Source organism: Astatotilapia calliptera, chromosome 22 (genome assembly GCF_964374335.1).
Source record: "Astatotilapia calliptera chromosome 22, fAstCal68.1, whole genome shotgun sequence".
Lineage (NCBI taxonomy): Eukaryota > Metazoa > Chordata > Actinopteri > Cichliformes > Cichlidae > Astatotilapia > Astatotilapia calliptera.
The window spans coordinates 21,808,140-21,832,838 of NC_137442.1; the positions used below are offsets into that span (position 1 = coordinate 21,808,140).

General features: G+C 39.1%; 3 protein-coding genes across 6 annotated transcripts; all 3 read left to right on the forward strand.

Annotated features, from left to right (window-relative positions):
* Positions 1-2,173: 2,173 nt before the first annotated feature.
* Positions 2,174-7,611, forward strand: nfe2l3 (nfe2 like bZIP transcription factor 3). Its single transcript, XM_026156892.2, has 5 exons — positions 2,174-3,064; positions 4,754-4,834; positions 5,263-5,370; positions 5,564-6,041; positions 6,161-7,611. Exons 1-5 carry the CDS (start codon positions 2,549-2,551, stop codon positions 6,916-6,918), a joined length of 1,941 nt encoding a protein of 646 aa, XP_026012677.1. The 5' UTR covers positions 2,174-2,548; the 3' UTR covers positions 6,919-7,611.
* Positions 7,612-9,673: 2,062 nt separating this feature from the next.
* On the forward strand, positions 9,674-13,403 carry cbx3a (chromobox homolog 3a (HP1 gamma homolog, Drosophila)). Its single transcript, XM_026156665.2, has 5 exons — positions 9,674-9,823; positions 10,551-10,704; positions 10,929-11,085; positions 11,469-11,563; positions 12,262-13,403. Exons 2-5 carry the CDS (start codon positions 10,559-10,561, stop codon positions 12,386-12,388), a joined length of 525 nt encoding a protein of 174 aa, XP_026012450.1. The 5' UTR covers positions 9,674-9,823; positions 10,551-10,558; the 3' UTR covers positions 12,389-13,403.
* Positions 13,404-14,351: 948 nt separating this feature from the next.
* snx10a (sorting nexin 10a) lies at positions 14,352-19,822 on the forward strand. Of its 4 annotated transcripts, none has more exons than XM_026156664.2 (7): positions 14,352-14,412; positions 17,446-17,493; positions 17,662-17,748; positions 17,840-17,940; positions 18,035-18,133; positions 18,990-19,181; positions 19,269-19,822. In XM_026156664.2, exons 2-7 carry the CDS (start codon positions 17,461-17,463, stop codon positions 19,399-19,401), a joined length of 645 nt encoding a protein of 214 aa, XP_026012449.1. In that variant the 5' UTR covers positions 14,352-14,412; positions 17,446-17,460; the 3' UTR covers positions 19,402-19,822. The 4 variants fall into 4 exon arrangements, with proteins under 4 accessions (XP_026012449.1, XP_026012448.1, XP_026012445.1 ...); XM_026156663.2 differs by lacking the exon at positions 14,352-14,412 and adding an exon at positions 15,776-15,927; XM_026156660.2 differs by lacking the exon at positions 14,352-14,412 and adding an exon at positions 15,921-16,244.
* Positions 19,823-24,699: the final 4,877 nt, after the last annotated feature.

Consider the following 24,699-nt stretch of genomic DNA (forward strand, 5'->3'; position numbering starts at 1 on the left):
AATATTTCAGTTTCAGACAAAAGAAAGGAAAATAAGTAGCTGAAGCAACAGTTCTTCTTACAGCAACTGTAAGAAGAACACCACAACTCTCGCCCCAAATTGCTGAGGTCTGCTCACTCAGAAACAACTTTCACTTTTCACTTTCAGCACATTGATGTAAGTCTCACTCTACTTTGCAGTAGTTTTGGTTTTTACTTAATATAGGAATGTTTTGATCCCCCTTCAGGCTACCAATACTTTTGCACATATTTCACAGTTTTCCTCTGCAATACATAACAGTAAATATGTCATTGCTTGATTTAACATTTCTGTTCTGTTGCTTTAATTGAACTTAAGCCTATCTCTTATCACACTACTGACATGAGCTACCTTAAACCTCAGATGACCAGGAATCAGCAAACATGGCAAATATCAGCCAGACATAGAGCCTGGATGTCTGAGACAATCAAGTGTTATTAACTCTTATGCCACTGCCTTGTGTAATCTGTAACCTTTATCAGTTGTTTTGTAGACATGATTCTCATTGTGTGTTAAGATGTAAAAAAAAAAAAAAACAACAACAACAACAACAAAAAAACAACCAAAACAAAGTGGGCACAGACAAATACACCACAAATGACAGTTTTTTCATCAAAGTCTCTTTTACACTAGAAATTAACAGTGCAGTGCCTTTGCACAGTATTGTTCTTACAACTGGAAGACGGAGAAAAAGGAGAACCTAGCATAGCATAGTGGCTGAGCAATGTGTGAAGGAATTATTGTAACTTAACAGTTAACATGAGGGCTGACTGAACATATTCTGACAGACCACTTGGAAAAGATAGTGGCTACAAAGTCAAAGGAAAGCTACAGCAGACCTAAGAAATAATAACAGGAGGTGGATTGTCATTTCCTTGTGTATAGGGCAAATAATCATGGGTTGAAAAACATGTTAGGGAATGACTTCACCTTTATGTCAAAACAACCATTTAAACAAACAAGAAACCTATCAGAGATACATACACAGTCACACAGACAGATATACACATATGCATAGCAATAGATCATAAAATCCTGTTACACACAAAAAACAGAGTAATATGAAATAAAGACATAAACACAAAGATAAACACAGTGGTGTTATTACTAAGTGGGAGGACTAGTTAAATGCAAGATTAAAAAGGTATCTTTAAGAGTTTCTTGATATTATCCGTAACTATCTGAGCTTTCTTCTCCAATATGTTAAGGTACACTTTTCCAGAGCTTTGTTTTGTTTTTTCAGAAACTGGGAAAGCTGCATTCCCAATTTTCCTCTGTGGGGTATTGCTATTGTTAGCTATCGCATAGCTAACAATTTGGCCTTGGAAGATCTAACAGAGTGAGTAAGTAGAGTGACAGACTTTCAGATAATGTTCAAGACCTTCTTTCAAATGACATGAGTATCCTTTCCTATATAATAAGCATTCATAAACATTGCTGAATTTAGAATTGCTTCTTCAGTGAAAGTAGGAATATTACAATGTATGTGACACTGTTACATGCATTCAGTTTCTTACATATAAACAGAGATTTTTTATCACAAAAGTGGGCAAAACATATTTTTTGATGCAGAATGGTCTGTCTTTTCGACATTCTATTATAAAATAGGTCATAAAGCAATAGTCTAAAGTAGGCTAAAAGTACCTAGAATCTGCGTAGGCTACCTCTCAGCACTGATCATGAAGCCAGTATAAAGTCAGATTTTTTAGAAGGCCAGGGGGTACAATGTACTATGTTTTAAGGACTTCGCCTTTGGCATTCCTCTTTCTTAGTGAGTTGAGTCACGAGGGCCCAGACCTTTGTAACAACTGAAAGTGTAATTCAGTTGTTTACCAGTAGGCTGAAAAAAGGAACAAATGCAGGTCAGTAGCACAAACATAAAGGAAATGCAGCCCAGCCATGCTTCTGAGAAATCCCCTTTACACCAATAAAGCATTATATATTAGAATATGAACCTACATAGAGGAGTACCTCTTGTTTATGCGGTGATTCAACTTTCGTGTAAACAATATTTGTAGTTAATATCAGGGTGGAGGCTGCCTTTATAGAAGCAACTACCCCGTTCTCTTATTGATCAAAAGCTGACGCGACAGGTGTGTTAACCAATCAGAATTTGTTGTGGTGAGCGTTTTGGTCCAATCAGCACGAATTATGCAAATTCCGAAACAAAGTTCCCCCTGTACCAGCACGGTGATTGCAGTGAGCCTCCCATGTTTTATTTTCTGTTTAATTATCGTCGTCAAGAGTGTTGTGATAAGTAGGTATTGCTTATGAATAACTCATCCGCTGCAAGGCGCTGAAGAACAAACTGTTTGTTATGTTTGCGCTAACAGGTTTGCGTTAACCGGTAGAGAAAGCTAACTGCTAAAGCTAGCATAGCTATCTTGCTAGTTCGCCGGTACAGGCGGTCCTCTTTGTCTGACAGGGGAAGGCGTGCTCTTTTGTTAAGCTTTCCCTTTGTCCCTTCGGGAAAGAGGAACTGTTGGGTTGGGATTTCACAATTATCCACAGTTCTGAAAGTATTTAGAAAATGCAGATCGCCAAAAAATACTTTTCAGAAAGCCTGATTCAGTTAACCATCTTGCTCAGTTTGATTGGAGTTCGTGTGGATATCGACAGCTACTTGAGCGGCTATTATACGCCTTTGACAGAGATTAACTTGGGTCCTAGCTCAGCCTACATCCAGACACCGTTTCATATTTTGAGAGACACTTTTGATGGATATGGTGTACACCCAAAATGTCCCGAGTTGGACTATTTTTTTGCAAGTCGTCGGCTGCTGGACGAGGTGAGGACCCTCGGTTCCCCGCGGTTCCACACGCAGTTGAACGCATGGCTGGTGCACGAAGTGCCTGCAACTGACAAGGCTGACTGTGGGCCTTCAACCAGTAACAACACCGAATCTAGCTCAGGGCTAGAAAGTCCTGGCGAAGAATCCAGGGATGTCAGTGAACACCTGCCAGTCAGTGGCCCAGCAGTGTACCAGACAAACATTGAACTCGGACAAGGGCCTTGTGGCGCTGGAGCCTGCGGGTTTCTTAAAGAGGCAAGTTTGTGAATAATATGCCATAAAGTTGTAAAAACTTTGTTTCTAATGAGGCTATAATGTAACCTGCAACAGTGAAGGTGGTCTATCCCTCTAAAGTACTTGATTAACTGAGGTGACAAACGAGTAAAACTTCCGTAATAGCTAGCTTAAGCTATTACTAGCTAACTAGCATAACTAACCGTTGAACTGGAAAGATGGGTGTTATCCAACAACTACGTTATTTTACTGGAGTATTTACTGGTGAACCAGGAAGCAAGTCAAAAAAATATTCTGGAATGCAAATTTATTTTCGTTTTGTCAGGCTCTGTCAGGCCCTTGTCACAAATCACAATCCAGTAATGTGTCTTTAGTCAGATTATGTCACTTACATCCGTAATGACAATGTGTTAACTTGGATAAGTCACCTAATCAGTGTAGTAAGTAACTTAAACATAAAGCTTAATAACATGTCTACCAAACATCATATACTGTATATGCGGCATACAGCTGCCTGCTGCACTTGTCACTCTTTCACTATGGTACTTGTCACATTAAGCAATCTGGGAATAGTAACTATAGAATTACTTCAGCAGAAAACACCATGCAAAGACAGGTGTAACTAATGTCTGTACTTTATGACAACAAATATATTATAACACTGTAATTACAACCTTTATATTCAGTCCTCCTAGTAGTGTAGTCTTTCTAGAGCATGGCAGAAAGAGCTGATTGGTGGATATTGTATCCCAAAGGCAGTTTATGTTGTCAGTTGTGTAACTATATCTCTTTTCTCCTGACCCAACCACCAGCTGCGCCCTTTGAGGGGTGGAGAAGTGAGACTCGGATCCCCACCCTGTTTGCTTACACAAAAGCAGTTTTCCATAGTTAAGCACTGCTCTTCCTAGGGTTGCTTTTCATGTGTATAATGTGATGTTGACTCATTTGTTGTTGATGACAAGAGATGGGTCGCCATACCCCCCCCAAAAAAAAAAAAAAAAAAAAAATTACAAGCCTTGTTGTTTGTTTTGCAAATGGCCTTAGTGTCTGAGAATATACAATATGCAGGAGCTGTATATAGTTATCCCGTTGAAGGTGTATCAATAACTTTTTGTCATTATTTGGCTTTAGTCTTAGTGTGAAAGCAAAAAGTTTTCTTTCACACTAAGACTAAAGCCAAATAATGACAAGAAGTACTCAAGACCAGTCTAGTTCTGCCCAAGTTCTGTCTGGGCTTGTTGGTCTCCACTTTTCCTGTTTCAACTGGTCTAGGAAGTGAATCAGTTATTGATACACCTTCAACAGGATAACTATATACAGCTCCTGCATATTGTATATTCTCAGAAACAAAGGCCATATAATATATATTTTTAGAACAAATGAGAATTCTATTATATCTTTAATTGGATATATCGTGAACTTTCTAATCTTGGAAGCTGGTGACCTTTATTTCTGTAGGTGTATCAGAGGGTAATTGGCTTAACTTTTACAATGATTGCTTTGTAATCATAAATAAATAATCTAATCTTGTTTATAACAGAATCATCTCATGACAGAAGAGTCATACTGTAAAGACTCAATTGAGATCAATGAACTACCGCTAGAAATGTAACGATGTTTGGAGTTCTTTACTAAGAATTAACAAATTGTTTTTCCTTTTCTTTCCTCTTCACTTCTAAACTGAATTCCCTCCTCTCTTTTCCCTGCCAGGAGGAAGATGTTAAAGTTAAAGAAGAGGAGGAACCTGCTCCAGTCTCTCAGCTGGCTCACAGTTCCACACTGGAACAAGAGGTACTGTTGGCACTCTTTCATGTATTTTAATGACCGTAACAGTGCTGGATTTTTTGTGAGAATACACAGTAGTGTTTGTCCATCTGCAATGATGCATGTATAACGTTGGCATCAATTTTAGGCTGGTTATATTGATTTAACTAGAAAAATCAGGGACTCACATTACATATTTACTGAAATTGCATCATTTTGATGACAGTGCTGTTTTAGTAACACCACAGAATATGATTAGAAAGGTTGAAGCATAGTAATTACAGTCTCACAGGCAGTTCCTTATAGTAAAAAGCTATGCAGAAGCTAAATATAAATTCATTTTTCTTGTTCATTTTTTTTCATCAGTTACTTTGCTATGATTGTATACTGACAACAAAACATATCACTTACTTTTTTAAATTTACATCAGATTTTCTGTGTGTTGTCTCTTTCAGAGCCTGCTGGAAGGCATCACTGCACTGTCCAGTCCAACACGCCATCCCTCTGCTACTCTTGATATTGACCAGCAGTGGAACAATTTACTTTCTGTTGCAGACCTTGATGTAAGTTTCATGTTCATCTTCATGTTCATTAAATTAAGCCTTATATAAAATTACATTAGTTTAGGGACATGCATACAGACACGTGTATTGCAGATTAGAGGTTTAGTTTACCACATTGATCTAACTGTTGTTTTAGAGGATTTTCAAAGTTTTGGAGAATAAAGTTCGACTAATAGGTCTCTCTAAAATATAGGACTTGGACCCCCTTGTGACTGAGCGTCTGTCAGATCTCGACACTGACATCACCAGCGCCATCAGCCGGAATGTCAGTCTGCATGATGCTATGCTAACCAGTCCTGGAGTGTTTGGGTTGGCATCTGATAGAACTGAGCCCAGGACCACGACCCAACAACAAAGGGCTCTCTTTCGAATGGAATCCATAGGCTCTTTAAACTCAGATGCTTCACCTGGGATGGCTCTAGGTCTTGCTGCACTCCCCTTTGCCTCAGTATGTAACATAACAGGAAATGTGTCATCAAATAGTGCACTGGGTGGCTGCCTAGATGAGGCAGTGTTTGACCAGATCAATCAGCTTGGTTTGGAAGGTCTGGACTCAATTGACAGCAGCCTGATGGACTGTTTGGACAGCATAGACCCACGGGTCCTTGAGGACTTGGAGTCAGACTCTGGTCTCTCTTTGGAGAGCAGCTCTGGAGGTCCAGTCTCTCCAGGTTGGTTCAGATTGCTTTCTATACTTGGAAGAGTTACATGTCTTAATTTCTGTTTTATGAAGCTACGAAATTTTCAGTTAAATATGCTGACACAGTCATTAACTCCTCACTTTGTCCAGGCTCATCTGAGATGTCATCCTCATCCAGTTCATACTGCGAGGATGAGTGTGGAGCTACAGGCTACAGCAGTGAGGCAGACTCAATCCCCTCTAAAGGCATTGTTGACTACACCACAGCATGGCCACCTGTTGAGAGTGTGTGGCATGATCACAGCTACTCATCTGCCAATTTCTTTAACCAGCCGTCAGTAACGCTGCCTCGCAAAAACATCAAGGAGGAGCCTCTCAGCGATGATGATGGATTCCGGCTGGAAGAAGGGGAGCTGAGTCGTGATGAGCTGCGCGCCCGTGCTATGTGCCTGCCATTCTCTGTTCTGCAGATAGTTAACATGCCTGTTGAAGAGTTCCTGGAAGTTCTTGATGGTCATGGCTTTTCCCCTGAACAGGTGACCCTCCTGAGGGACATCCGCAGGCGTGGTAAGAATAAGCTGGCAGCCCAAAACTGCCGCAAGCGCAAATTAGATGCCATCACTGGGCTCCAGGAGGAGGTGGAAAGGTTGCAAGTTCAGAGAGACAAACTGCTGAGGGAGAAGCACCTTACAGCAAAAACAATGGGTGCTGTGGGCCATCAGATAAGGCAGCTGACCAGAGACATCCTGTCCCGGCTGAGGGATGAATCAGGAACACCCCTGAACCCAGACAGATTCACCCTGCAGTGCGGGGCTAACGGTAGGGTTGTAGTTCAGCCTGTAAGACGACCTGCTGTCTCCACATCTGGCAACAAAACAGACAAGAGAAAGAAGGGAAAAAAGCAATAATGCAGCATTTCCTGCTGAGACTTGATCTTTTTGGTTTTGGGATATTGCGGAACCTAATTGCCTGACTCTGGTTTTAGGGACTCCTGTTTTGCTAAAGTGTGTGTTGATTCACCACTGTTGAGAACCTAAATGCAAAAAGAAAAGACACTCAAAAAATAAGTAAAAGAAAAAAAAATGTAAATATGTTATTTGATCGTAAAAATGTAGATCACACACTGGACATTCTCTTCTTGTTAAAGGTGGATGTGGCCGATGGGGTAGTTTAAGGGAACAGCTAAGCTGTTGGTAATGCCAGCAGTCTCTTTGTGCCTGTTAACATTAAAGTCATAGTCTTTCTCATTTTTACAGAAAATTGTAGGCAATCACGCATGTTTAAAAGTCAGCTTGGCCAGGATTGTGATATTTCCAGACAGGATAGAGATCTAAGAGGAGTATTTACCTGTAATCTTGCCTTTAGTGTTTTCCTACTCGGTATAAGAACGAGGTTAAAGGGTTGTATTTATTAAACTTTCTTAGGTCCATGAAATGCTTATAGAACTGTTAAGGACGTTTTCCCCCCTCTCCCAAAATGGTAAACTTTGGTCAGCGTGATAAGAATATTGGGTTATTACAAGTCCAAAGTTTACTGATTTGTTCCCAGTATTTGAGGGCATGCACTGTTTGAGTAAAAAAAATAAACTGAAATAAAAAAAATCAAATAGATGTCTTTTGCTTACATGTCTTGATGACGTGCAGTATACCAATGACTCAAAGGACTTGGCCTTAATTTGCATTTAATGTGTTTTGGTAAATACGTATGTACATCATACATAAGTGCATATATCCATAACAAAAAAGTTCTTGCATAAGAATTCAACTATAGTTTAACCCCTTTCATTTGAAGTGTTTTAGAGTTTTTGGCAAGATTATTCTACCTCACAGCTTAGTTTTTGTTAATTTTGGCTACATAAAAAAAAAAGCCCTCACCCCGCTTTGCTTTTTTTCTTTCTTTTTTTTTTGTCTTTTGAAGTGCACTCGATAACAACAATTTCATTATAAATGTGACCGTAATCACACATAAAAGATTCAGTTTCTGAAACAGGAAAAATAGAATCACCAACTTTATTTAAAAGGTCTGAATGCTGTTTGAATGTATGTGTTTGTTTGTTTGTTTGTTTGTTTGTTTGTTTGTTTGTTTGTTTGTTTTTTTAAAGAATATTTATTATCTGAGTAGAATCAAGTGATATTAAAAGTCTGCATCTTATTTATGTGTACACACAAGTAGTCACCTGAGTGAGTAAACTGAAGAAAGATGCATAAAGTATTTGAATAGTGATCAATCTGAAGCACAATTTGAATGAACTGAAATTTTGACTTCTTTACAAGTACTTGTGAGTTTTTTTCTTTTTGGATAAATTTGATTCTCAGGCCCCAGTTTTGTTTTGTTTTTTTCTGGCTAAAATTTGAAATTCTCTAAAGTGCACTTGTTTAATACAAATCCTTCATTATCAAAGTCACCCCAATTAAACAAACTGCTAAAAAAAACCCTAAATAATAAATTACTGATTGATATTTAAGAAGTTTGAATGATGTTTGGATGCCTCCTTTTTATATGTATAAGATTTTTTGGCAGTTGAAGTATTAATAGAGGTCGCCGCCCTGTTCCTGGTTATGCTGCACAATAAGTCAGCTGAGTGAGTGAAATTGAGAAAAGTCCATGAGGTAGTTTATGCAGCTTTCGGTTTTCTTTTTTTCTTTGTTTGTATTTTCTTGTTTGGCTTGAACCTTTTGTTTGCTGTTTGTATGAATTTTGTTTTCGTAAATATTTGCTTTGTTTCTGAAGTTAAATGTGTTTGATTCCATTGTGATTTTTGAAAGTGTGCGTTTGCTTACAGAACTTGAGTTGCTCCTGCAGACTTTTTAAAATAAAAAGAAATCTTTTGAAATACTTTTGAATGGCCTTGATTTTAAAATCAGCATATAGGAACATATTATTCAAAAAATGCAGTCTTAAAATATCAATGGATATTATAGATATCTATTGATCTATTATAGATTAGGGATTACAAACATAAGGCCTGGGGGCAAAATTGGCCTGGCAACAGATGCAATCTGAGCCACTGGACAGCTTTTTAAAATGTGATGGATGGTACACATTTTGGATTTTTTTTTTAAACTGTATTTTCCGTGTTTTACAGCTTTTCTTAATGATAAAAATCCTACTCCCATCACTATTCACACCAATTTGAGTAAGTCATAGGTAATATTAGATAAAAAAAACTTAAATGACAGAAACGTTTCTGATTTCTGCAGTGCGTTCACAGTAAATAAATAAATAAGGATATAGTCTATCAATAAACAAAACCTTTCTATTATATAGTTACAGAACAGTCTGGGCAATGAGCAACCATAACTACACATGCATTTCCTACAATCTTAGATTGTAGGATTGTTTGTTTGTTTGAAATAAATTAACAAACAAACAAACAATCTAAGCCAAAAGAGTCGTGCTGACTGAGTTCTATTTAATACAGCTTAATTTCTTTATCATGCAAAAATAACCAGCATATGCTGTTGAAATTGCACTTCTTTTTCTTATATTAAGATTCTGCAGACATTAAAGGTGTAATTAAACCTCTTTACACTGGTCCGGCCCACGTGTAAACAAAATTTTCTGCATGTGGCCCACGATTCAAAATGACTTCGATATCCCTGATGTAGAGTTCTAGGCTTCATCATCCACAGGTTTTGGAGAGCGAAAAGCGTTTTCTAACCGGGCTTCCGTAGATGGTGCACAAGTATGCGCACAAGAATGCGCGTGAGTAGCTTTTGGCGCCCGTGCTGTTGAGCCACACTTTTGTAGACATAAAGAATCAACTGACCGCGTGGAAAAGAAGTGCCGTTGGAGCGATTCTCTTGTTTTAGGGTATGTATGCAGATACCGACTTGTTTAAAAAAAAAGGTTATCATTAACAGAGGTGTCAGAGTTAATTGGTTCACTGTAACAAAATAGCAGTATATGCTAGCCAGTTGTTTTACCATCTGACGCTGTCTCGAATGAGAGAGAAACGCTCTGTTAACTACAGTTGCAGTACTTTAACTTAAACAGGCAAGCGAAAAGTAACAGTGTCTGTTCCTTGTAATGCTGTAGTTGTATCATAGATCTTAAGATTATGTATCCGTTTCTAAAACGTCGAGTGTCGCATTAAACTTGAGTACGTTATTGTTAGCGCAAGTTACGTTAACGTTACCCGCACGTTTTTTTTGTGCCAGCGCACCTATTTTAAGTCCCTCCGCATTGCAGTTGACACAATAAAAGTGAAGTAGGTTTTCCCTAACGGTTAAAGGCCAGCTAAAGTTAGCATGCGAGCTAACGTTATAAGAATTTGGCTATCTTTGAATACTTTAATAGTTTATCGCTAAGCTAGCTAATGCTACGTTTTTACTTCCCTTTGGTGGCCATCCCTTTGTCAAGGTTGCCTAATTTTAATACCCCAATGGGCAAATAACAGTCTTCACAGTTAAATTCGTTTACGATCCAGGTGTCTGTGGCGGCTTTAGGGCCTATGGCCAATCCTAAATGTGGATATCAGGAGCACATGAATGTGAAGGATTTGTTATTATCAAATTCCTTTTTTTGTTTGTGTTTTTAGATCACAAAATGGGAAAGAAGCAGAATACCAAGAGTAAGAAGGATGCACAGGATACACAGGAGGAACCTGAAGAATTCGTTGTGGAAAAAGTGCTGGACCAGCGTGTTGTGAATGGGAAAGTAGAATTCTACCTCAAGTGGAAAGGATTTACAGAGTGAGTTGGCTGGGACTCCTGCCCCCCTCCTGCTGAGCTGGAAGTGCTTCCCTGGTATGGGGTTGTGCTATACTTTTGTTTGAAGTCATTGTGGTTGCATGAAGACGGTGCCTTCATTCAAGCAAGCTAGCTGATGCTAGTATTTGGCTTTTTTTTTTTTTCCTAAATGGAAATCAGTGTGAATTGATGCAATGCAATCGTTGACTCTCTTTCTGCTTGTTTAGTGCTGATAATACTTGGGAACCAGAGGAGAACCTGGATTGCCCTGAGCTGATTTCAGCATTTTTAGAGGCTCAGAAGAACGTTAAGGAGAAACCTGCACCTGTTAAGAGGAAGGCCTCCACGGAAGAGCCAGAGACTGAACCTAAGAAGAAGGATGTGGTGAGTTCCTTTGCTTTCACAAGTTTCTGCAATTAGCATGTCCTAGAGACAATTTAAATTTAGAACCGTCAAGCTTAACATGAGGGCCATTCAGAGAAAGGGTTGCATAACTTAAACAAAGACGAGCATTATAATAAATGAATGTATTATAAATAAATCATATTTGTGCTTAGCTAGGGTGGTGTGTAGACATTTAACTTAGTATTATACTTGTATAATTGTGACAAACCTAATTTTGAATAAGTCACTCAGACCATTCTCTTGAAATGCAGCTGCTTCTGAACTTATGCTAGAAAGTGCAAGGATTTTAAATGAATCAAAATGTGTTGTTTTGTTTCCTTCCCATCTTATATGCCTACATTCTCTGTTGTAACCACCTACAGGCTGAGAAACCACGTGGTTTTGCTAGGAACCTCGAACCCGAGCGAATCATTGGCGCAACAGACAGTAGCGGGGAGTTGATGTTCTTGATGAAATGGTACATTTTTATGCAATATTTCTGGTCATTGAAGAAAAAAAAAAATCTCATATCTTTGTCTCCTTGGAAGCAAAATATAATGAAATGACTGTTAGTTCAAGACCTTTGCGCAGTAATGTTTTGTTAATCTAGGCAGTGTAAGTCATAGGATGGATGTGCATGGTAGTCACTGGTGTTTCATGCTACAATGGACGGCCAGTGAATTCAAAAGTATTGAGTGCTATGATTTCTGGATCCTTCACAGTACAAATAATTATCCTGAAATATTGTAATAGCAATCAAAGAAAGTTTAAACTGAAGGAAGTGTAACTGAGTGGAATTACTTGGATAATTGGATGTTGTTGTTTTTTTTTTTGTTTGTTTTTTTGTTTTTGTTTTTTTTTGTTCTGTTCTGTTTTGTTTTTTGATTTATTTTTAAGTTGTTTGCATTTGAGCTCTTAAAAATTGGAAACTTTCTTTGTTTCACTAAATATTTATTCTTAAACCCTTGAACTTAAAGCTCAGTTTCTACACTTCAGTTGCCTTTCACTGCTTAGATCTTGCTACATGGTGTACAGAGCCACAGTTATGAAACTGTCACTGTCCAGGCTGTGTTCCTGCTGTAAACCTTTCCTCAACTTATAAACTTAGTTGATTTAAAGTACATTAATTTATGCTGGCTTTCTATAATGTTCCTCTCTCAATCTGCCTTCTTTTAGGAAAGACTCAGATGAGGCAGATTTGGTCCCAGCCCGTGAGGCCAACACCCGCTGTCCTCAGGTGGTCATATCCTTTTATGAGGAGAGACTGACCTGGCATTCCTGTCCAGAGGATGAAGCCCAGTAGTTCTTCTCTGCAACCCATGCAGTAGTCTACATCAACATTGTCAACCTTTTCCTCAGGACTGGATTTCTCCTGACTTGCCTTCTAGGTCTAGCTAAATTAGTCTTTTTTTTTTTGTTTTGTTTCTTTTTTATTTTGGAAGAAGTTTCAACACTTGCGTGGCAGTCGGTGAGTTCTGTTGTAAATATAAGCTTAGCCGATTGTGAGAACAGGTGATAGTGTTTTGATTAAGAAGTAAAGAAAGAAGCCTTCTTGTATTATTGTGAATGACTGATCTCTTTAGCCCCTTTTCAGACACGAGATGTACAACAATGTTGGCTTCAGCAGTCTGCTCAGCAATCTGTTATTCCAACATGGATTGCGCTTGTGTTCCTAATGGCTTCATTTAAATGTATCCAAGATGGTGAAGGAGAGCTCTGTAGTACGCACAATTTAGCCATACATTCAGAAGGCTTGTTTGTGGGTGAGGTGCAACTACAGTTTTGATTGGTTTTCTCACCCTTTTTCAATAACAGCACAGGATCTGACTGTGTGTCGTTCAGAGCTGTGCACTTCCTTCTGGAGTGTGAATAGTAAAAATGCTTCATGGAGGAATGATACTGTATTTAAAGTCAATAGCTAAAGTTAAGACTAAATGTGATGCATAGATTTGAAATTTAGGGCATTAACTAGTGAGCTTTGCAACTCAGAGATTCACAAGATACAAGTACAGTTGTAATCCAGTGCATGCATGTCGTTAATAATACTTGGTTTAGTTTAGGTGCTCATTTAGACTTGAAGTCAACACATTCAGATGCAGCCAGATTCATGGGAGCGAGTGCACAGCTGAAAAAGGACTGTTGATTAGGGCCACTTCCACCTTCGTCTTTGTTTAAATGTTTTAAATTCCAAAACACTTTTCTCACTCTGCCACATTCTTGCTCATGTTTTCTACTGTAGTGATGTTTTGTTCCATAAATACTTTTTGTATACTGTCTTTAAATATTGTTTGTCGTTCTAATAAAGGTTTTATGCCAGATTTTTTTTTTTTTGTCTTTTAGGTTTTTTTTCCCCAACTACAAATACATGTAAGACTTTACTGGAAGTAATTCAGAGCGAGTTGCATATGAAACGAAGTTAACAATTAGGATTTCCTTATGTACCTAATAGATGTTTCTTGGGTGAAGTTTTTTACAGTTTTGTCTTCATGCTGCAGTGCTTTGGTTTTCCCGTGGTTTCACTCTAAATGCAAGACTGCATAATGGCATGGGAGATAAGACAGTGAACCTTTGTGCATTACTGATTTCTGTGGGAAATCACTCAAGTTTCTTATTTGAGTGATTTGGACAAGGTCATGATAGATATCCAACCTTTAGTCCTAGCAGGAAAAAACAACTGCTGCATGAACGTTCACCTACAAATTTGATAACAAACAGCTAATTTCTCTGAAAAGTTTGTTCTGTAAATGCTAAAGAGTAGTGAGTAGCCTGCAGAAAGGATACAGGGATGGAAAATGGCCTGTTATTGTCATTTCCTCGTAAGTGTTTAACTTTTTTTTTTTTTTTTTTGTTTAAGTCAAATATCTATCCAAATAGATTAGTCTGTGGTGGCTATGATTTCATGTGATCTGTAGAGCAAGGTGTGTAGTTTGATTAAGTCAAATATCTAATCACAGCAACACAGTCATGTCTTATCTGTTAAGTGCTTGAATCATTTCAATATAGACATACAGCTATATTAATGGAAATTAAATGTCAGTGCAGCAATTTCAAGTAATATAAAACATATGCTTAAAATAAATCTTGGTCTGTATATTTCACGTGTCAGCTTTTGTCAACTCTGAATTTTGCTTAATTGGCCATAAAATGTAGAAATCGGATAGAAAATGGTGCTGTTTTGTAACAGTCTGTAAAAGCAAATGAAAGTTTCTGTTGACACAAGATAAAGAGATCTCTATATGCAAATTACCATCCAACCTAAGGTGACGTCTCACTAGTTTCTTGATCCACTCTTGGACTGGTCAGAGGGATAGACGCCAACTGGCTTTGGTAAGATCTCTTGGTCTTCAATTTTAAAACTGTCATTGTATACAACAATGCTTGCTGTGGGCTGGAGTTCACGTAGACTAGGTGTCAGTGTCATCTCTGACGCTCTGATGCCTTGATTTGAGATTTTGATTTAATTTTGAAACTTTTGATTTATTAGTTGAAACGAAGCATAACACAGCCCATGATGTGATATCTCAGATAAGGTTTTGGGATGTTGTTTTTGTATCGTATCATGCTGCAGTTGCCTGTCTGTCTTTATGGCTACGTTCACACTGCAGGTCTTAATGCTCAATTCCGATTTTTTGATCAAATCCGATTTTTTTGTCTGCTCGTTCACACTACAAATAAAATGCGACAGCAAACGCGCTCTAGTGTGAACGCTCAAAGCGGCCCGCATGCGCAAAAGAAGCTGTCACACACAACGAGCTCTGTTTAGACCCAGAGCAACAGTATTGTTTGACTGATGGCCCTTAATATGCAGACTTCGGACTTCGTTTCCCAATTTTTGCTTTAAGTTCTTTTGTTATTTACATAATAATGTAAATAACCTAATAATGATCCTTATTGCTGTTTAAGAGAGGAGCGGTGCTTCAAATGATAGCTGCAGATTTCTGTCAGAATCTGCAGATTACAGTACAAATAAAATGTTCACATTGTCTTCCCAACAGTTTCACTGACATCCACACTGGATGGCCAGGAAGCGTTCGCGATGTCTTCTCGGGCGCTTCTCTGGCGCTGATAATTGGCTTCAGTCTTGTGTCGGTGACGTAAAAGGCGGATTTAATGCGACTTGACCGTTCAAACAGCAGTCGCTTTCTAAAACATCGGATATGTATCGGATTCGGATTTGAAAATATCGGATTTGCGCCGTTCACACTGTCATAGCATGATCGGATATGGGTCGCATAGGGTCAAAAAAATCGGATTTGATGCGCTTTCGCCTGCAGTGTGAACGTAGCCTTAATTTCATCTAGAACTGCAGTGAAGCAGTCGTGGACAACTATGTTAACAATTAAAGTCAGAACAATGGACAGTTATTAAATTTTGATTTGTTTGTTTGGTTTTGGTTAAAGTTTCTCCACCCAGCCACCATACAGTGTTATTGTGGTTCAGAGCTGGTTGTAGGAACAAAAAAGAAGCAGACATAAAATCTCTGACCATGAAGTGGTACTTTTAAATTGTCTGAATGTTTCTAAAGGTAAATCCCCATAAGCACTTGCATTAGAAGAAACATAAATGGAAGGGTTCAAGAAGAAAGAGATCAATTTAACAATGAATCTGTTTCTTTTTATTAGTTAGGCACCTACAATCCATCAATCAATAAATGAATAAAGTGAATGTTTCAAAATCGGGTTGTTCACAGGCTATTTTTTTTTCTGAGGTCCTGTAGAGACCAGTAACTATATAAAGTTATTATGACTTTATTTGGGGTTGTCGCTGCATTGCCATCGCTTGGCCTCCTCCCACCAGGTGACACCATTTAAACTGATTCCGGATAATAGCAGTAAGAAACAGGTGCGTAGAAAAGCGACGCTTAACATGTTACTCTCATCTGAGATTCTTGATCATTTTCTTTCCGCCTGATTTAGACGAATGATTTAAGAACAATGCATTTTACGATTACTTTTTAAATGTTGCTTGTTATGGTATACTTTCTAACTACGTGGTCTGATCCAGTCGGGAAAGGAGGTCGTGCTTAGCAGTGGGAAATTAGTAGTAGCAGGGTTGGTATTAGTTCAGTTCAGGAAGGGCTAAGCTTCAAGCCAGGTTAGTGAGCTGGTCCTGGTTGTTCACATTATCGTATAATTTCACTCGAGGTGAAGATGGGAGAGGTAAGGTCAAAGTAGATGCAAAATCGGGCGTCCTTCTCGCTCTTTTTTTTTTTTTTTTTTTTTGTTAATATGTTTGTGGGTTCGTGGGTTTGTTTTGTTTTGCGTTTCGTCTTTCCCTCTCAGTAGCTACCCTAAGTCCCGATGCAATAAAAAGAGGGCATCCTGGGGTTTCCATTGAACTCCGTTTTGATTACCTGTTTTAGCCCCAAAGAGGAAGGAAAGCACAAAAAGTTAAATGGGAAGAGTCTTTCTTCCTCTGTTCTCAGGAGGTTAAACATTACAACTGATTTTGGGGTATTCAGAAGATGTATAATAAGCACTGATTATGAGCGTTAAATCATTGTTTAAGCCCTGTTGTGTTGTCCTGGATAGTGGTTAGAAAATTATAATACTTCATGCTCTTAAGTGTTTTAGAGCACTGAGTGCGTGTAACTTCAGATCAAAGTGCACTCCATTATGCAATTCCCTGCAGCATCCTGTTAACCTCACGTCTACGTGTAGGACCTGCTGAATTATTGCAGCTACAGGACTGTTGTTGAAGAGCAATGACAGTCTTGAAGGAAGAGCCTACAGTCACCTCAGTACAGAGTTTATCCAAATAGATTAGTCTGTGGTGGCTTATGATTTCATGTGATCTGTAGAGCAAGGTGTGTAGTTCAGTCTCTTGAAGGTGGCCTGATCACCCTATTTGAAAACGTGTTTAAACTTGCTTATTATCTCTGGTTAGACTTTAGGCCTGCAAATGGCATGTTTGGTTTGTTTGTTCATGAACAGATGACTGGATAACGCATATGACTAATATCACTGTAAAGCTAACCTTGTAGAGTTGGCTTTGAAAGCACTAGACTGTATTTCTCTTTCTAGTGGGCTGTTTTTGTCCCAAGTGTGTTTTGCTATGTGCCCATGTTTAATGTGTTCAGAACCAAGATTTCCCACACATAAGCTCAATCCTCCACCTTTGCCCCTCATCCCACTTGATCCCAAATCTGTTCGAAATCTTTGCACTCCTAAATCCTTCAAGGCTCAATTGCTAGCCTTTTGTTTTATAAAATGGAATTGGGACAAAAGAAATGCTGTGATTTTAAAAATGCTGTTTAATTCTGAGAACCCATAAAGGCTGCTATAATTTTGCTGAAATCAGACCACCTGATAAGCAAATAGGCTAAAAGAGATGGTACTAATGTGTTTATTTCCCTTCCAGGTTTTTGTATCACTAATGGACACTATTCTGGATAATTTTTCAAACACTGTAAGTGGCTTTGATTTTATTTTTTATTTTTTATTTTTCCTGTATCTTGTTTTGTTTATCTATAATAGCAAATAGATAAACCCAAACAGTGGGACAATCCTGTTTTCATTTTGCCCACGTTCACATTTTCATTTTGAAATAATGGAACTCTGGTCTTGATTTTTGCAGGAGTTTATTAGAGTTTGCGTTCGGGATCCAAGGCTTCATAAAGATGGCCGCTGGCACACACATGTTGACTACGAGATTTGTTTACATGTATGTGCCAATTAAAAAAGAAACTGTTCTGTTAGCTTTATTTTGTTGTGTTTTTTGTAATAAGCGTTTAATGAACTGTTGTCTCTTGCAGACTAATAGCTTGTGTTTTCGAAAAAAGACCTCCTCTGTGAGACGGCGCTACAGTGAGTTTGTTTGGTTGCGTCACTGCCTGGAACAGAATGCTTTCATAATGTATGTTGAGGTTTTCTTGTTATGATGGTGATTAATCAATGTTGTAAACTGATAATCCAGCAAGTTACAAATGTATATTTATATCCATGTCCAGAGACTTGCCTAAATTGCCACCCTGGAACCCTTTCTTCAGTCTGAAGAACACAGAACAAGTCATCCAGAGGATCAAGGGTCTGCAGAAGTTTTTAGAAATGTGAGTTGCTCTTCTGCTGAAGCAGTTTCTGAAGTTCAGTTAATGTCTCCTGGAGGAGCCTTTCATACTCCCAAAGACTGTTTGGGGGTAAAAATTAGCACATCCCTTTTACAGCAAGTCATATAAACTTGAGGGATATTAATTGGGTGAGTGAAATAGCTGAGGGGTTGGTAATTGGTTTCATTTGCTTTGTTATTAATAAAATTTATAACCAATGCACTAAAGGCAACATGAGATGACCCCCCCCCCCTCTCCCCCAAAACAAGAATGCATTTTGTCCCCCCCAATTTTGAATCCATTCTCAGACCCTAGGCTGGTGCTGTGGGTCCTGGGTTCCACCTGGTGCACAAAAATGACTGGCCTCATGTGTACGAGAGTATGTAGGCAATACTGGAGGATGAATGAATTGTTGCTATTGAGTGGCCTCCATGCTCACCTGAAGGGAAAAACCTCTGGGCCGTCATTTTCAGTCCCTCTAACACTGGCAGATTGCACCTCAGATCTGGAGAAAGAACGTGGAGGGCCATGCAACCTACAGAGTACTTTTTTTTTTTTTTTTGCTGCAATGTAACTCTAGCAAAATGGACTATCCTGCTGCATCATTTCTATTTTTTTTACTTTGATTTTCAGGGGTATCTTTTTAATTCAGCCTTCTGTAGATTCAAAATTTTAATTTCCCTCAATGTAGCATCCTCTTGTTCCTAATGCGTTACCCAGTACATATCAGTATAGATATAAGCATTATTTTATTCTTTTCTCCCATTGAAATCTGATTTGTTCTCCTTAATACTGTCAAATTTTATTTGGATTTGATTGAAATGGTCTCATCTATTTAATGTTTTTTTTTCTCCTCTAGTGTTCTTCATACACCCTTGTTGTTATCTGATAGTCGGCTCCATCTGTTCCTCCAGTCAGACCTTAGCATTACAAAGATTGCAAGGTGTGCCGTTGGTAAGACCAGGTACACGGTAGCTGAAGCCATTCAGTGTTCAAGAACTGGTTGTATCAGATCAGAAGAAAAGGTTTCATGTGACTCTGACTGTGAAAGGTAAGTTATTATAGAAAATGTCTTAGTGCTTACTTGTTAACACGTGACTTAAAACTGAACTGACCCTTCAGTCTTTCTTTCAAATAGCACTTCATCATCGGGTTTGGGACTAAGTGTTGACACTTCTGGGCGAGGTAGCCCCATCTTCTTTCAGTCTGACGGAGATCCAGAACCCTTTTGTTCTTTTTCTGAGACTACCAGCCCACTTACTGAGTACTGATGTAAAGAAGTGACACTGTACTCTTCTTCTTTTTCTTGTGGATGTGTAGGTCATCTTTGCATTAATGTGTTCAATACTTCATTGAACTCTTGCTATTGTTGGCTTTTTTTTTTTTTTTTTAAACTTCCGTTAACATCAGTGTGACCCTTTTGAAAATATTTTAACTTGCCTTGTGTCCTCTGCAATTGGTACCATTTAAGTATCATGTACTTTAAAAAATTTCATGTTTTTAAAAAACAATGTGTAAAAACTGACAGTCTTAAATATTTCCAATGTGTACTTTTTAAAATCACTGCACTAAAATGTACTAAGGTTGGCAAGAGTTGTTTTGCATTGTAGACTTTTTTTTTTAAGGAAAATATTTGAGAATACATTTTATGAGTTGTCAATGCATAAATAAATGGCCCTTTCTTAAAGAAAAGCTTGCATCTTCCATACTGTACTTTGTCTCTTTTAATTAGTAGAAAACCTGAAGTTCATGTTCCTGCATACTTTATATATATTTTGTGACCTGTCACTTGTCCCAGAGTTCAATACAATAGACTGTACTGTTTGAACAGTCCAGTAGAGGGAGTGTAGACATCACACCACCCAGAGCTTGAGTAAATAGTGGTGTGAGATGAAGGAACATCTGAAGGAGCGTCTGAGTTAATTGTGTACATGGCATGAAATGCTGTTATTTTGGGTACAAACTGTAGCATTTCTTTACTCGTATAGCTCAGGTTGCACAGCCTTGAATTATTATTATTATTATTATTATTATTATTATTATTTTTTTTTTTTTGTCTCTTGTCCTTATCTGAAAAAATGTCAAACATCTAGTTGCACTGGCTAAATTTTAATGTTTACTTGCTATACACTGTTACACAGCTGTGCCTCCCAGGACAGGAAAATGGGTTATTAAACCTTAGCAAACTCTGTGTACACTTGCTAAGAACTCCCTAAATCGTTTTCATAATGTTTCCACCATTTACCAAAACTATAGACAGATGATTGCAAATGAATATACATGTTAAATCTAAAGTATTATCAGTGCTGGGCATGGAGAGGCTCAGCGTTTGTCACGTTTCAACCTTGTGTCACAGTGTTCCCAGGTGAGGTTGTCTAATTAAAGGTAGATAGCAAATTAATTTAACTATTAGATTGCTCTTGGGAATCACTTGAAAGGAAAACGACAGCTTCATACGTGCTACAGGAATGTGAGCAGGTGGAGGTGTGGTTGGTTATGCAGGAGTGTTGGACAGCTCTGTAAATTGAAAGCTGATGAAAGAAGGAAAGGCTCATTAAAGGAGACAGCAGCTGCCCTCCTCCACCTTCTCCACCAGCCAGCCACTGGACCCACGCACAGTCTGCCCAATGTTAAGCCTAGCCTGTCCTATGTCTGTCCTCTCCTCCTGCATGGTGCTGTCTCCCTGTGCGCACAAGCCATAATGAAGCTGTCAGTGACTTCACACACATGCCACTGAGCTGTTTTCATATAGCAAACACAGACATACGCACAGGCACAGAGGCGTGTCTGAAAACACACGCGCAGAGAATACACTGGTGGGAAAGCTGCGGATGAATGAACATTTTCTCCTTCCTCATCTTCTGTCATTTTCAAAGTCCCAGTGGTTTGTGATTGGAGCTCTCCATCTCTCTGTTTGCTGTAAAGGTTGACCTTATCAACGTACTCCATGACAAGCATACAGCGGGACACATACACAGACACTTTTTGGTTTAAAGCTGGTCAATTTTCTGACAAAATGAAATGCAAATGCAAGCGGTGGCATCTTGTATTTTATGTGAGTGTACATGCGCGCATCTGCCTTTCTTTTTTCTCGGAGAAAACATCTAGCATTTGGATATTGAGTATTCATGGTACATGTCTATTTCAGCTTGGTAATTTATAACTCAATTTCCAGTGTGCAGTGATGCGCGTCATACCTCCAAAACACCAAACAAAGCCCAAACCCAATTGTATTTCAAAGCAATTAGGGTGTCCACTGAGTTGTGAACGGCCCACGTTGCAATGGCTCAGGGCCCGTGTGATATTTTTAATTGTTAATTTTCTGTCACATTAGTCAACTTCACTGCCTTTGGACAGGTGACCAGGCTCCTGTAGCCAACACATAAAATGACACAGAACATGTTCTTCGCTTTCTGATGCAGTTTGGGTGAGGGTACTTTTATGCTTAAGGGGAAAAGGTTCTGCTATATGTGATGTACATCATATTTACAGCTATTTTATGGTACAAATCTTTCTAATGCTTTTCAATATGCATGGTCAACATTAGTATTATTTTATGACTCCAAATTATTAGCTCATTTAGACTTTCACCTGAAGCCACCACAGGGAATTGCTTCACCTCCTTGACTGTAGAAAAGCCAACAATGGCAAAATCTATGAGAGCAATTAGCCCGCGTAACTCTCACCGTGCCCCTTTCGCTTATTTTTGCACCCATCTTGTCTTTCCATCACTCATTCCTTTCACTGCCTCTTCATTTTACTCTATTTTCTCAGCTGTCTGTTGCGAAGTGAGGTCTGGATCTGACTGCCCTTCGTCTCTGCTTTCTTTGATTTTGTGCTGTGGGGGTCAAAGGCTATGACTTGCATTGTATTTGTAATTATTACCACTGAAGTGCTAATGCATACAGCATCATTAAAAGTCAATGCATCTCTCTCTCGCTCTCTCTCTCATACACACGCATTCGTTTTGCACACACTCTGCACATCGCCAGCCATTTACCGGCTAAAATACGATCCATGCACAGATAAATGTCACAGGGCCATCTATCTGGGAGTGTTAAAAGTCGGCTAATGGAGATGACATATTAGCAGCCCAAATGACTGCCATAAAAACTCCCACCATACCTTGCAGCACTGCCTGGCCACTGTGACTGCAATAGGATACAAGACTGGCACTGCAAAAGAAGGAAGAATGGAGGGTGATGTCATATCTGGATATAGTTCTTTTGATTCAGTAAATCCGATCTTTAAAGCACCGTCTGGGAGAATAACACCAGCAAACATATTTGCTCTGTGCAAAATCATATTACACACACTTCAGATGTTAATGGCCTCTCACCTTTGACCTTTTGTGGAGTAATTATGCGCCAGGTCAGCTTTAGTGTTTGTACGTGTCAATAGTAAAGCCGCCTCTGCAATCAATACGAAGATCCTCCACAGGTAAACGCGATCACCTCCTTTACTCCTCCTTCATCCCTCCTATCTCTTTATTAATTACCCTTCTCTATCCATGCGTGTCTTTCTCTCTCTGAGTGAATGGAGCAGTTGTAATTGCTTCTCTCTGGAGCAGTTAGAAGCAGCACAAAGGAACCGTATAGAAACCACATTTGCATTCGAGATGAGCTGAGATGGAGAGGAGGGAGGGCGCGCTGCCCTCCTGCCCTATACTGAACAGCTCTACTTACGCTCTCTCTTTCTTTTTTACCCTCCTCTCCTCTATTGTCTCCCTCTCTCCATCCCTCCCTCCACCTTATCAGCTCCCACCACCACCCCCACCTCCGCCCATTCGCAGCATGGTTCCCCTCGCATTGTCTTTCCAGAGAGTTCCAAGGTCGACGTGAGCTTGCTCATCAGAGCAGGGTATTGTATGATTAGTGTTGGTATGGATGAGCTAATTTGTGCGAGGGAGTGTGTGCATAATTGTGTGTGTGCGTGTGCATTTCCTATGTGAGCATACTCGTATAATAATATGTGGCTGCGTGTGGCAGTATTTCTAATCCCTGGTACAAAAAAAGGAGGAGGGGAGGCTGTAATTAATAACTCAAAAGCTCGGAATTGCAATTTTTTATAACCACCAATATCTCACTAACTCTCAGACCTATACCATCACTCTCAGTCACTCCTGTGGTGCGCACCAACTCCTGAGGGCTCTTCTTTTCCAGCTTGATAAGCATTTCTCGTTTGTTTCAGTGTTTTGATCAATACAGTTAAAACGCCAAACCAAGCATAATTAGGTCTGAGATGGCTCCCACTGTGACCGAATAGGCCTCACCTAGGGAGGTGCTCACCATTATCATCATCACTGTGTGTGTGTGTATGCGTGTATGCTCATACCACACACAGCGTGATCTAATAGAATTGACAAAGTGCACATCAGGACGTAGATTAAAGGAAAACTCTGAGCTATAGGTTAATTTTAGCAGGTGATGGAGTTTCCCATTCACGGTGCTTTCACTCACCTCCATCTTCATTCCCATAATCATTTAGACAACCTTAACAATGCATCTCTGCCAACGGGTTCGTTTCAATATGTTCCGGGGCCACTTCAATCATTTTTTTATTGGTTTATTTACTCAGAACGATACATAGATGGAGACTGGAGAGATCATAAATTGAACACAATTACCATTATGCACAGTGAAGTGGCTCTCCTTTGTGTCATAATCCAGGGTGAAAACCTTTGTGAAAAATCCATCTCAGACCTTAAAGACCACTTTTAGGAATTTGGTGCATATCCACCCCCAACATCCACTAAATTTACCTCTCATTAATAGAAAAAGTACAACTTTATATGAGCTACATTTATCCAAATTTTGTGGAGAATATTCAACATTTGATAGCCCCAAAATACTAAAGCCCCATTCTGCTTCTGCATTATCCTTTTATCATCTACAATATTAGATGGTGTATTTTTTCCCCACCCAACAGATATTTGATATTTTGATTTTCATCCCTGTGGCAGGTGCAAAAGTGATAACACGAATTAAACTACTATAAAGGTTAAAAGGATCACAGCTCCTCTTTCACTCTGCCTTTGCACATTTGAATCAATTGTAATGAAGCAGGACAAGGTTATAGATGACATCCCCATTATCCTTTATCGCTTTCTGCTCTTTCAGGGTAAGGAAAAAAATGTACAGTATGTCTCCAGGGTCACTGCAAATGCTCATGGAAAACTGTGAGCAAGGGCAGATGACAGAGACAGAGGTTACATCAACATAGGCGAGAGTTTCAGTCAGACTGTCCCTTTAAAGACAGAAAATGGTGAGAAGATGTCTCAATTCTGTTCACGGCAAACAATAAGGGCTTAATATGATATGTGGCAGAGCCTATGTGTGTTCGAGGGGGTTGTACAGGTGTCTGTGAGAGTTAGAGGGAGAAAAAGGGAGAAGGAACCAAACTGCTGCTGTTTGGGGGGATAATTTCAGAGAACCACTGTATGTTGGGCATGTGCACGTGTCTACAAGCAATCTGTGTGCGCTTATGTGTATGTGTGTGTGCGTGTGTGCACTGGGGATGGAAGCAGGGTGGGAGGAGGATTTAGACCCATCATAAAGGAATTCTCCCCC

Excerpts from the sequence above, each read along its gene's own strand:
- nfe2l3 (XM_026156892.2), top strand. The coding sequence starts at position 2,549 with ATGCAGATCGCCAAAAAATACTTTTCAGAAAGCCTGATTCAGTTAACC. Across the intron at positions 3,065-4,753 it reads CCTGCGGGTTTCTTAAAGAG|GAGGAAGATGTTAAAGTTAA; the intron begins GCAAGTTTGTGA and ends TTTCCCTGCCAG. Across the intron at positions 4,835-5,262 it reads GTTCCACACTGGAACAAGAG|AGCCTGCTGGAAGGCATCAC; the intron begins GTACTGTTGGCA and ends TGTCTCTTTCAG.
- cbx3a (XM_026156665.2), top strand. The coding sequence starts at position 10,559 with ATGGGAAAGAAGCAGAATACCAAGAGTAAGAAGGATGCACAGGATACA. Across the intron at positions 10,705-10,928 it reads AAGTGGAAAGGATTTACAGA|TGCTGATAATACTTGGGAAC; the intron begins GTGAGTTGGCTG and ends CTGCTTGTTTAG. Across the intron at positions 11,564-12,261 it reads TTGATGTTCTTGATGAAATG|GAAAGACTCAGATGAGGCAG; the intron begins GTACATTTTTAT and ends GCCTTCTTTTAG.
- snx10a (XM_026156660.2), top strand. Across the intron at positions 17,494-17,661 it reads TGGATAATTTTTCAAACACT|GAGTTTATTAGAGTTTGCGT; the intron begins GTAAGTGGCTTT and ends TGATTTTTGCAG. Across the intron at positions 17,941-18,034 it reads GAACAGAATGCTTTCATAAT|AGACTTGCCTAAATTGCCAC; the intron begins GTATGTTGAGGT and ends ATCCATGTCCAG.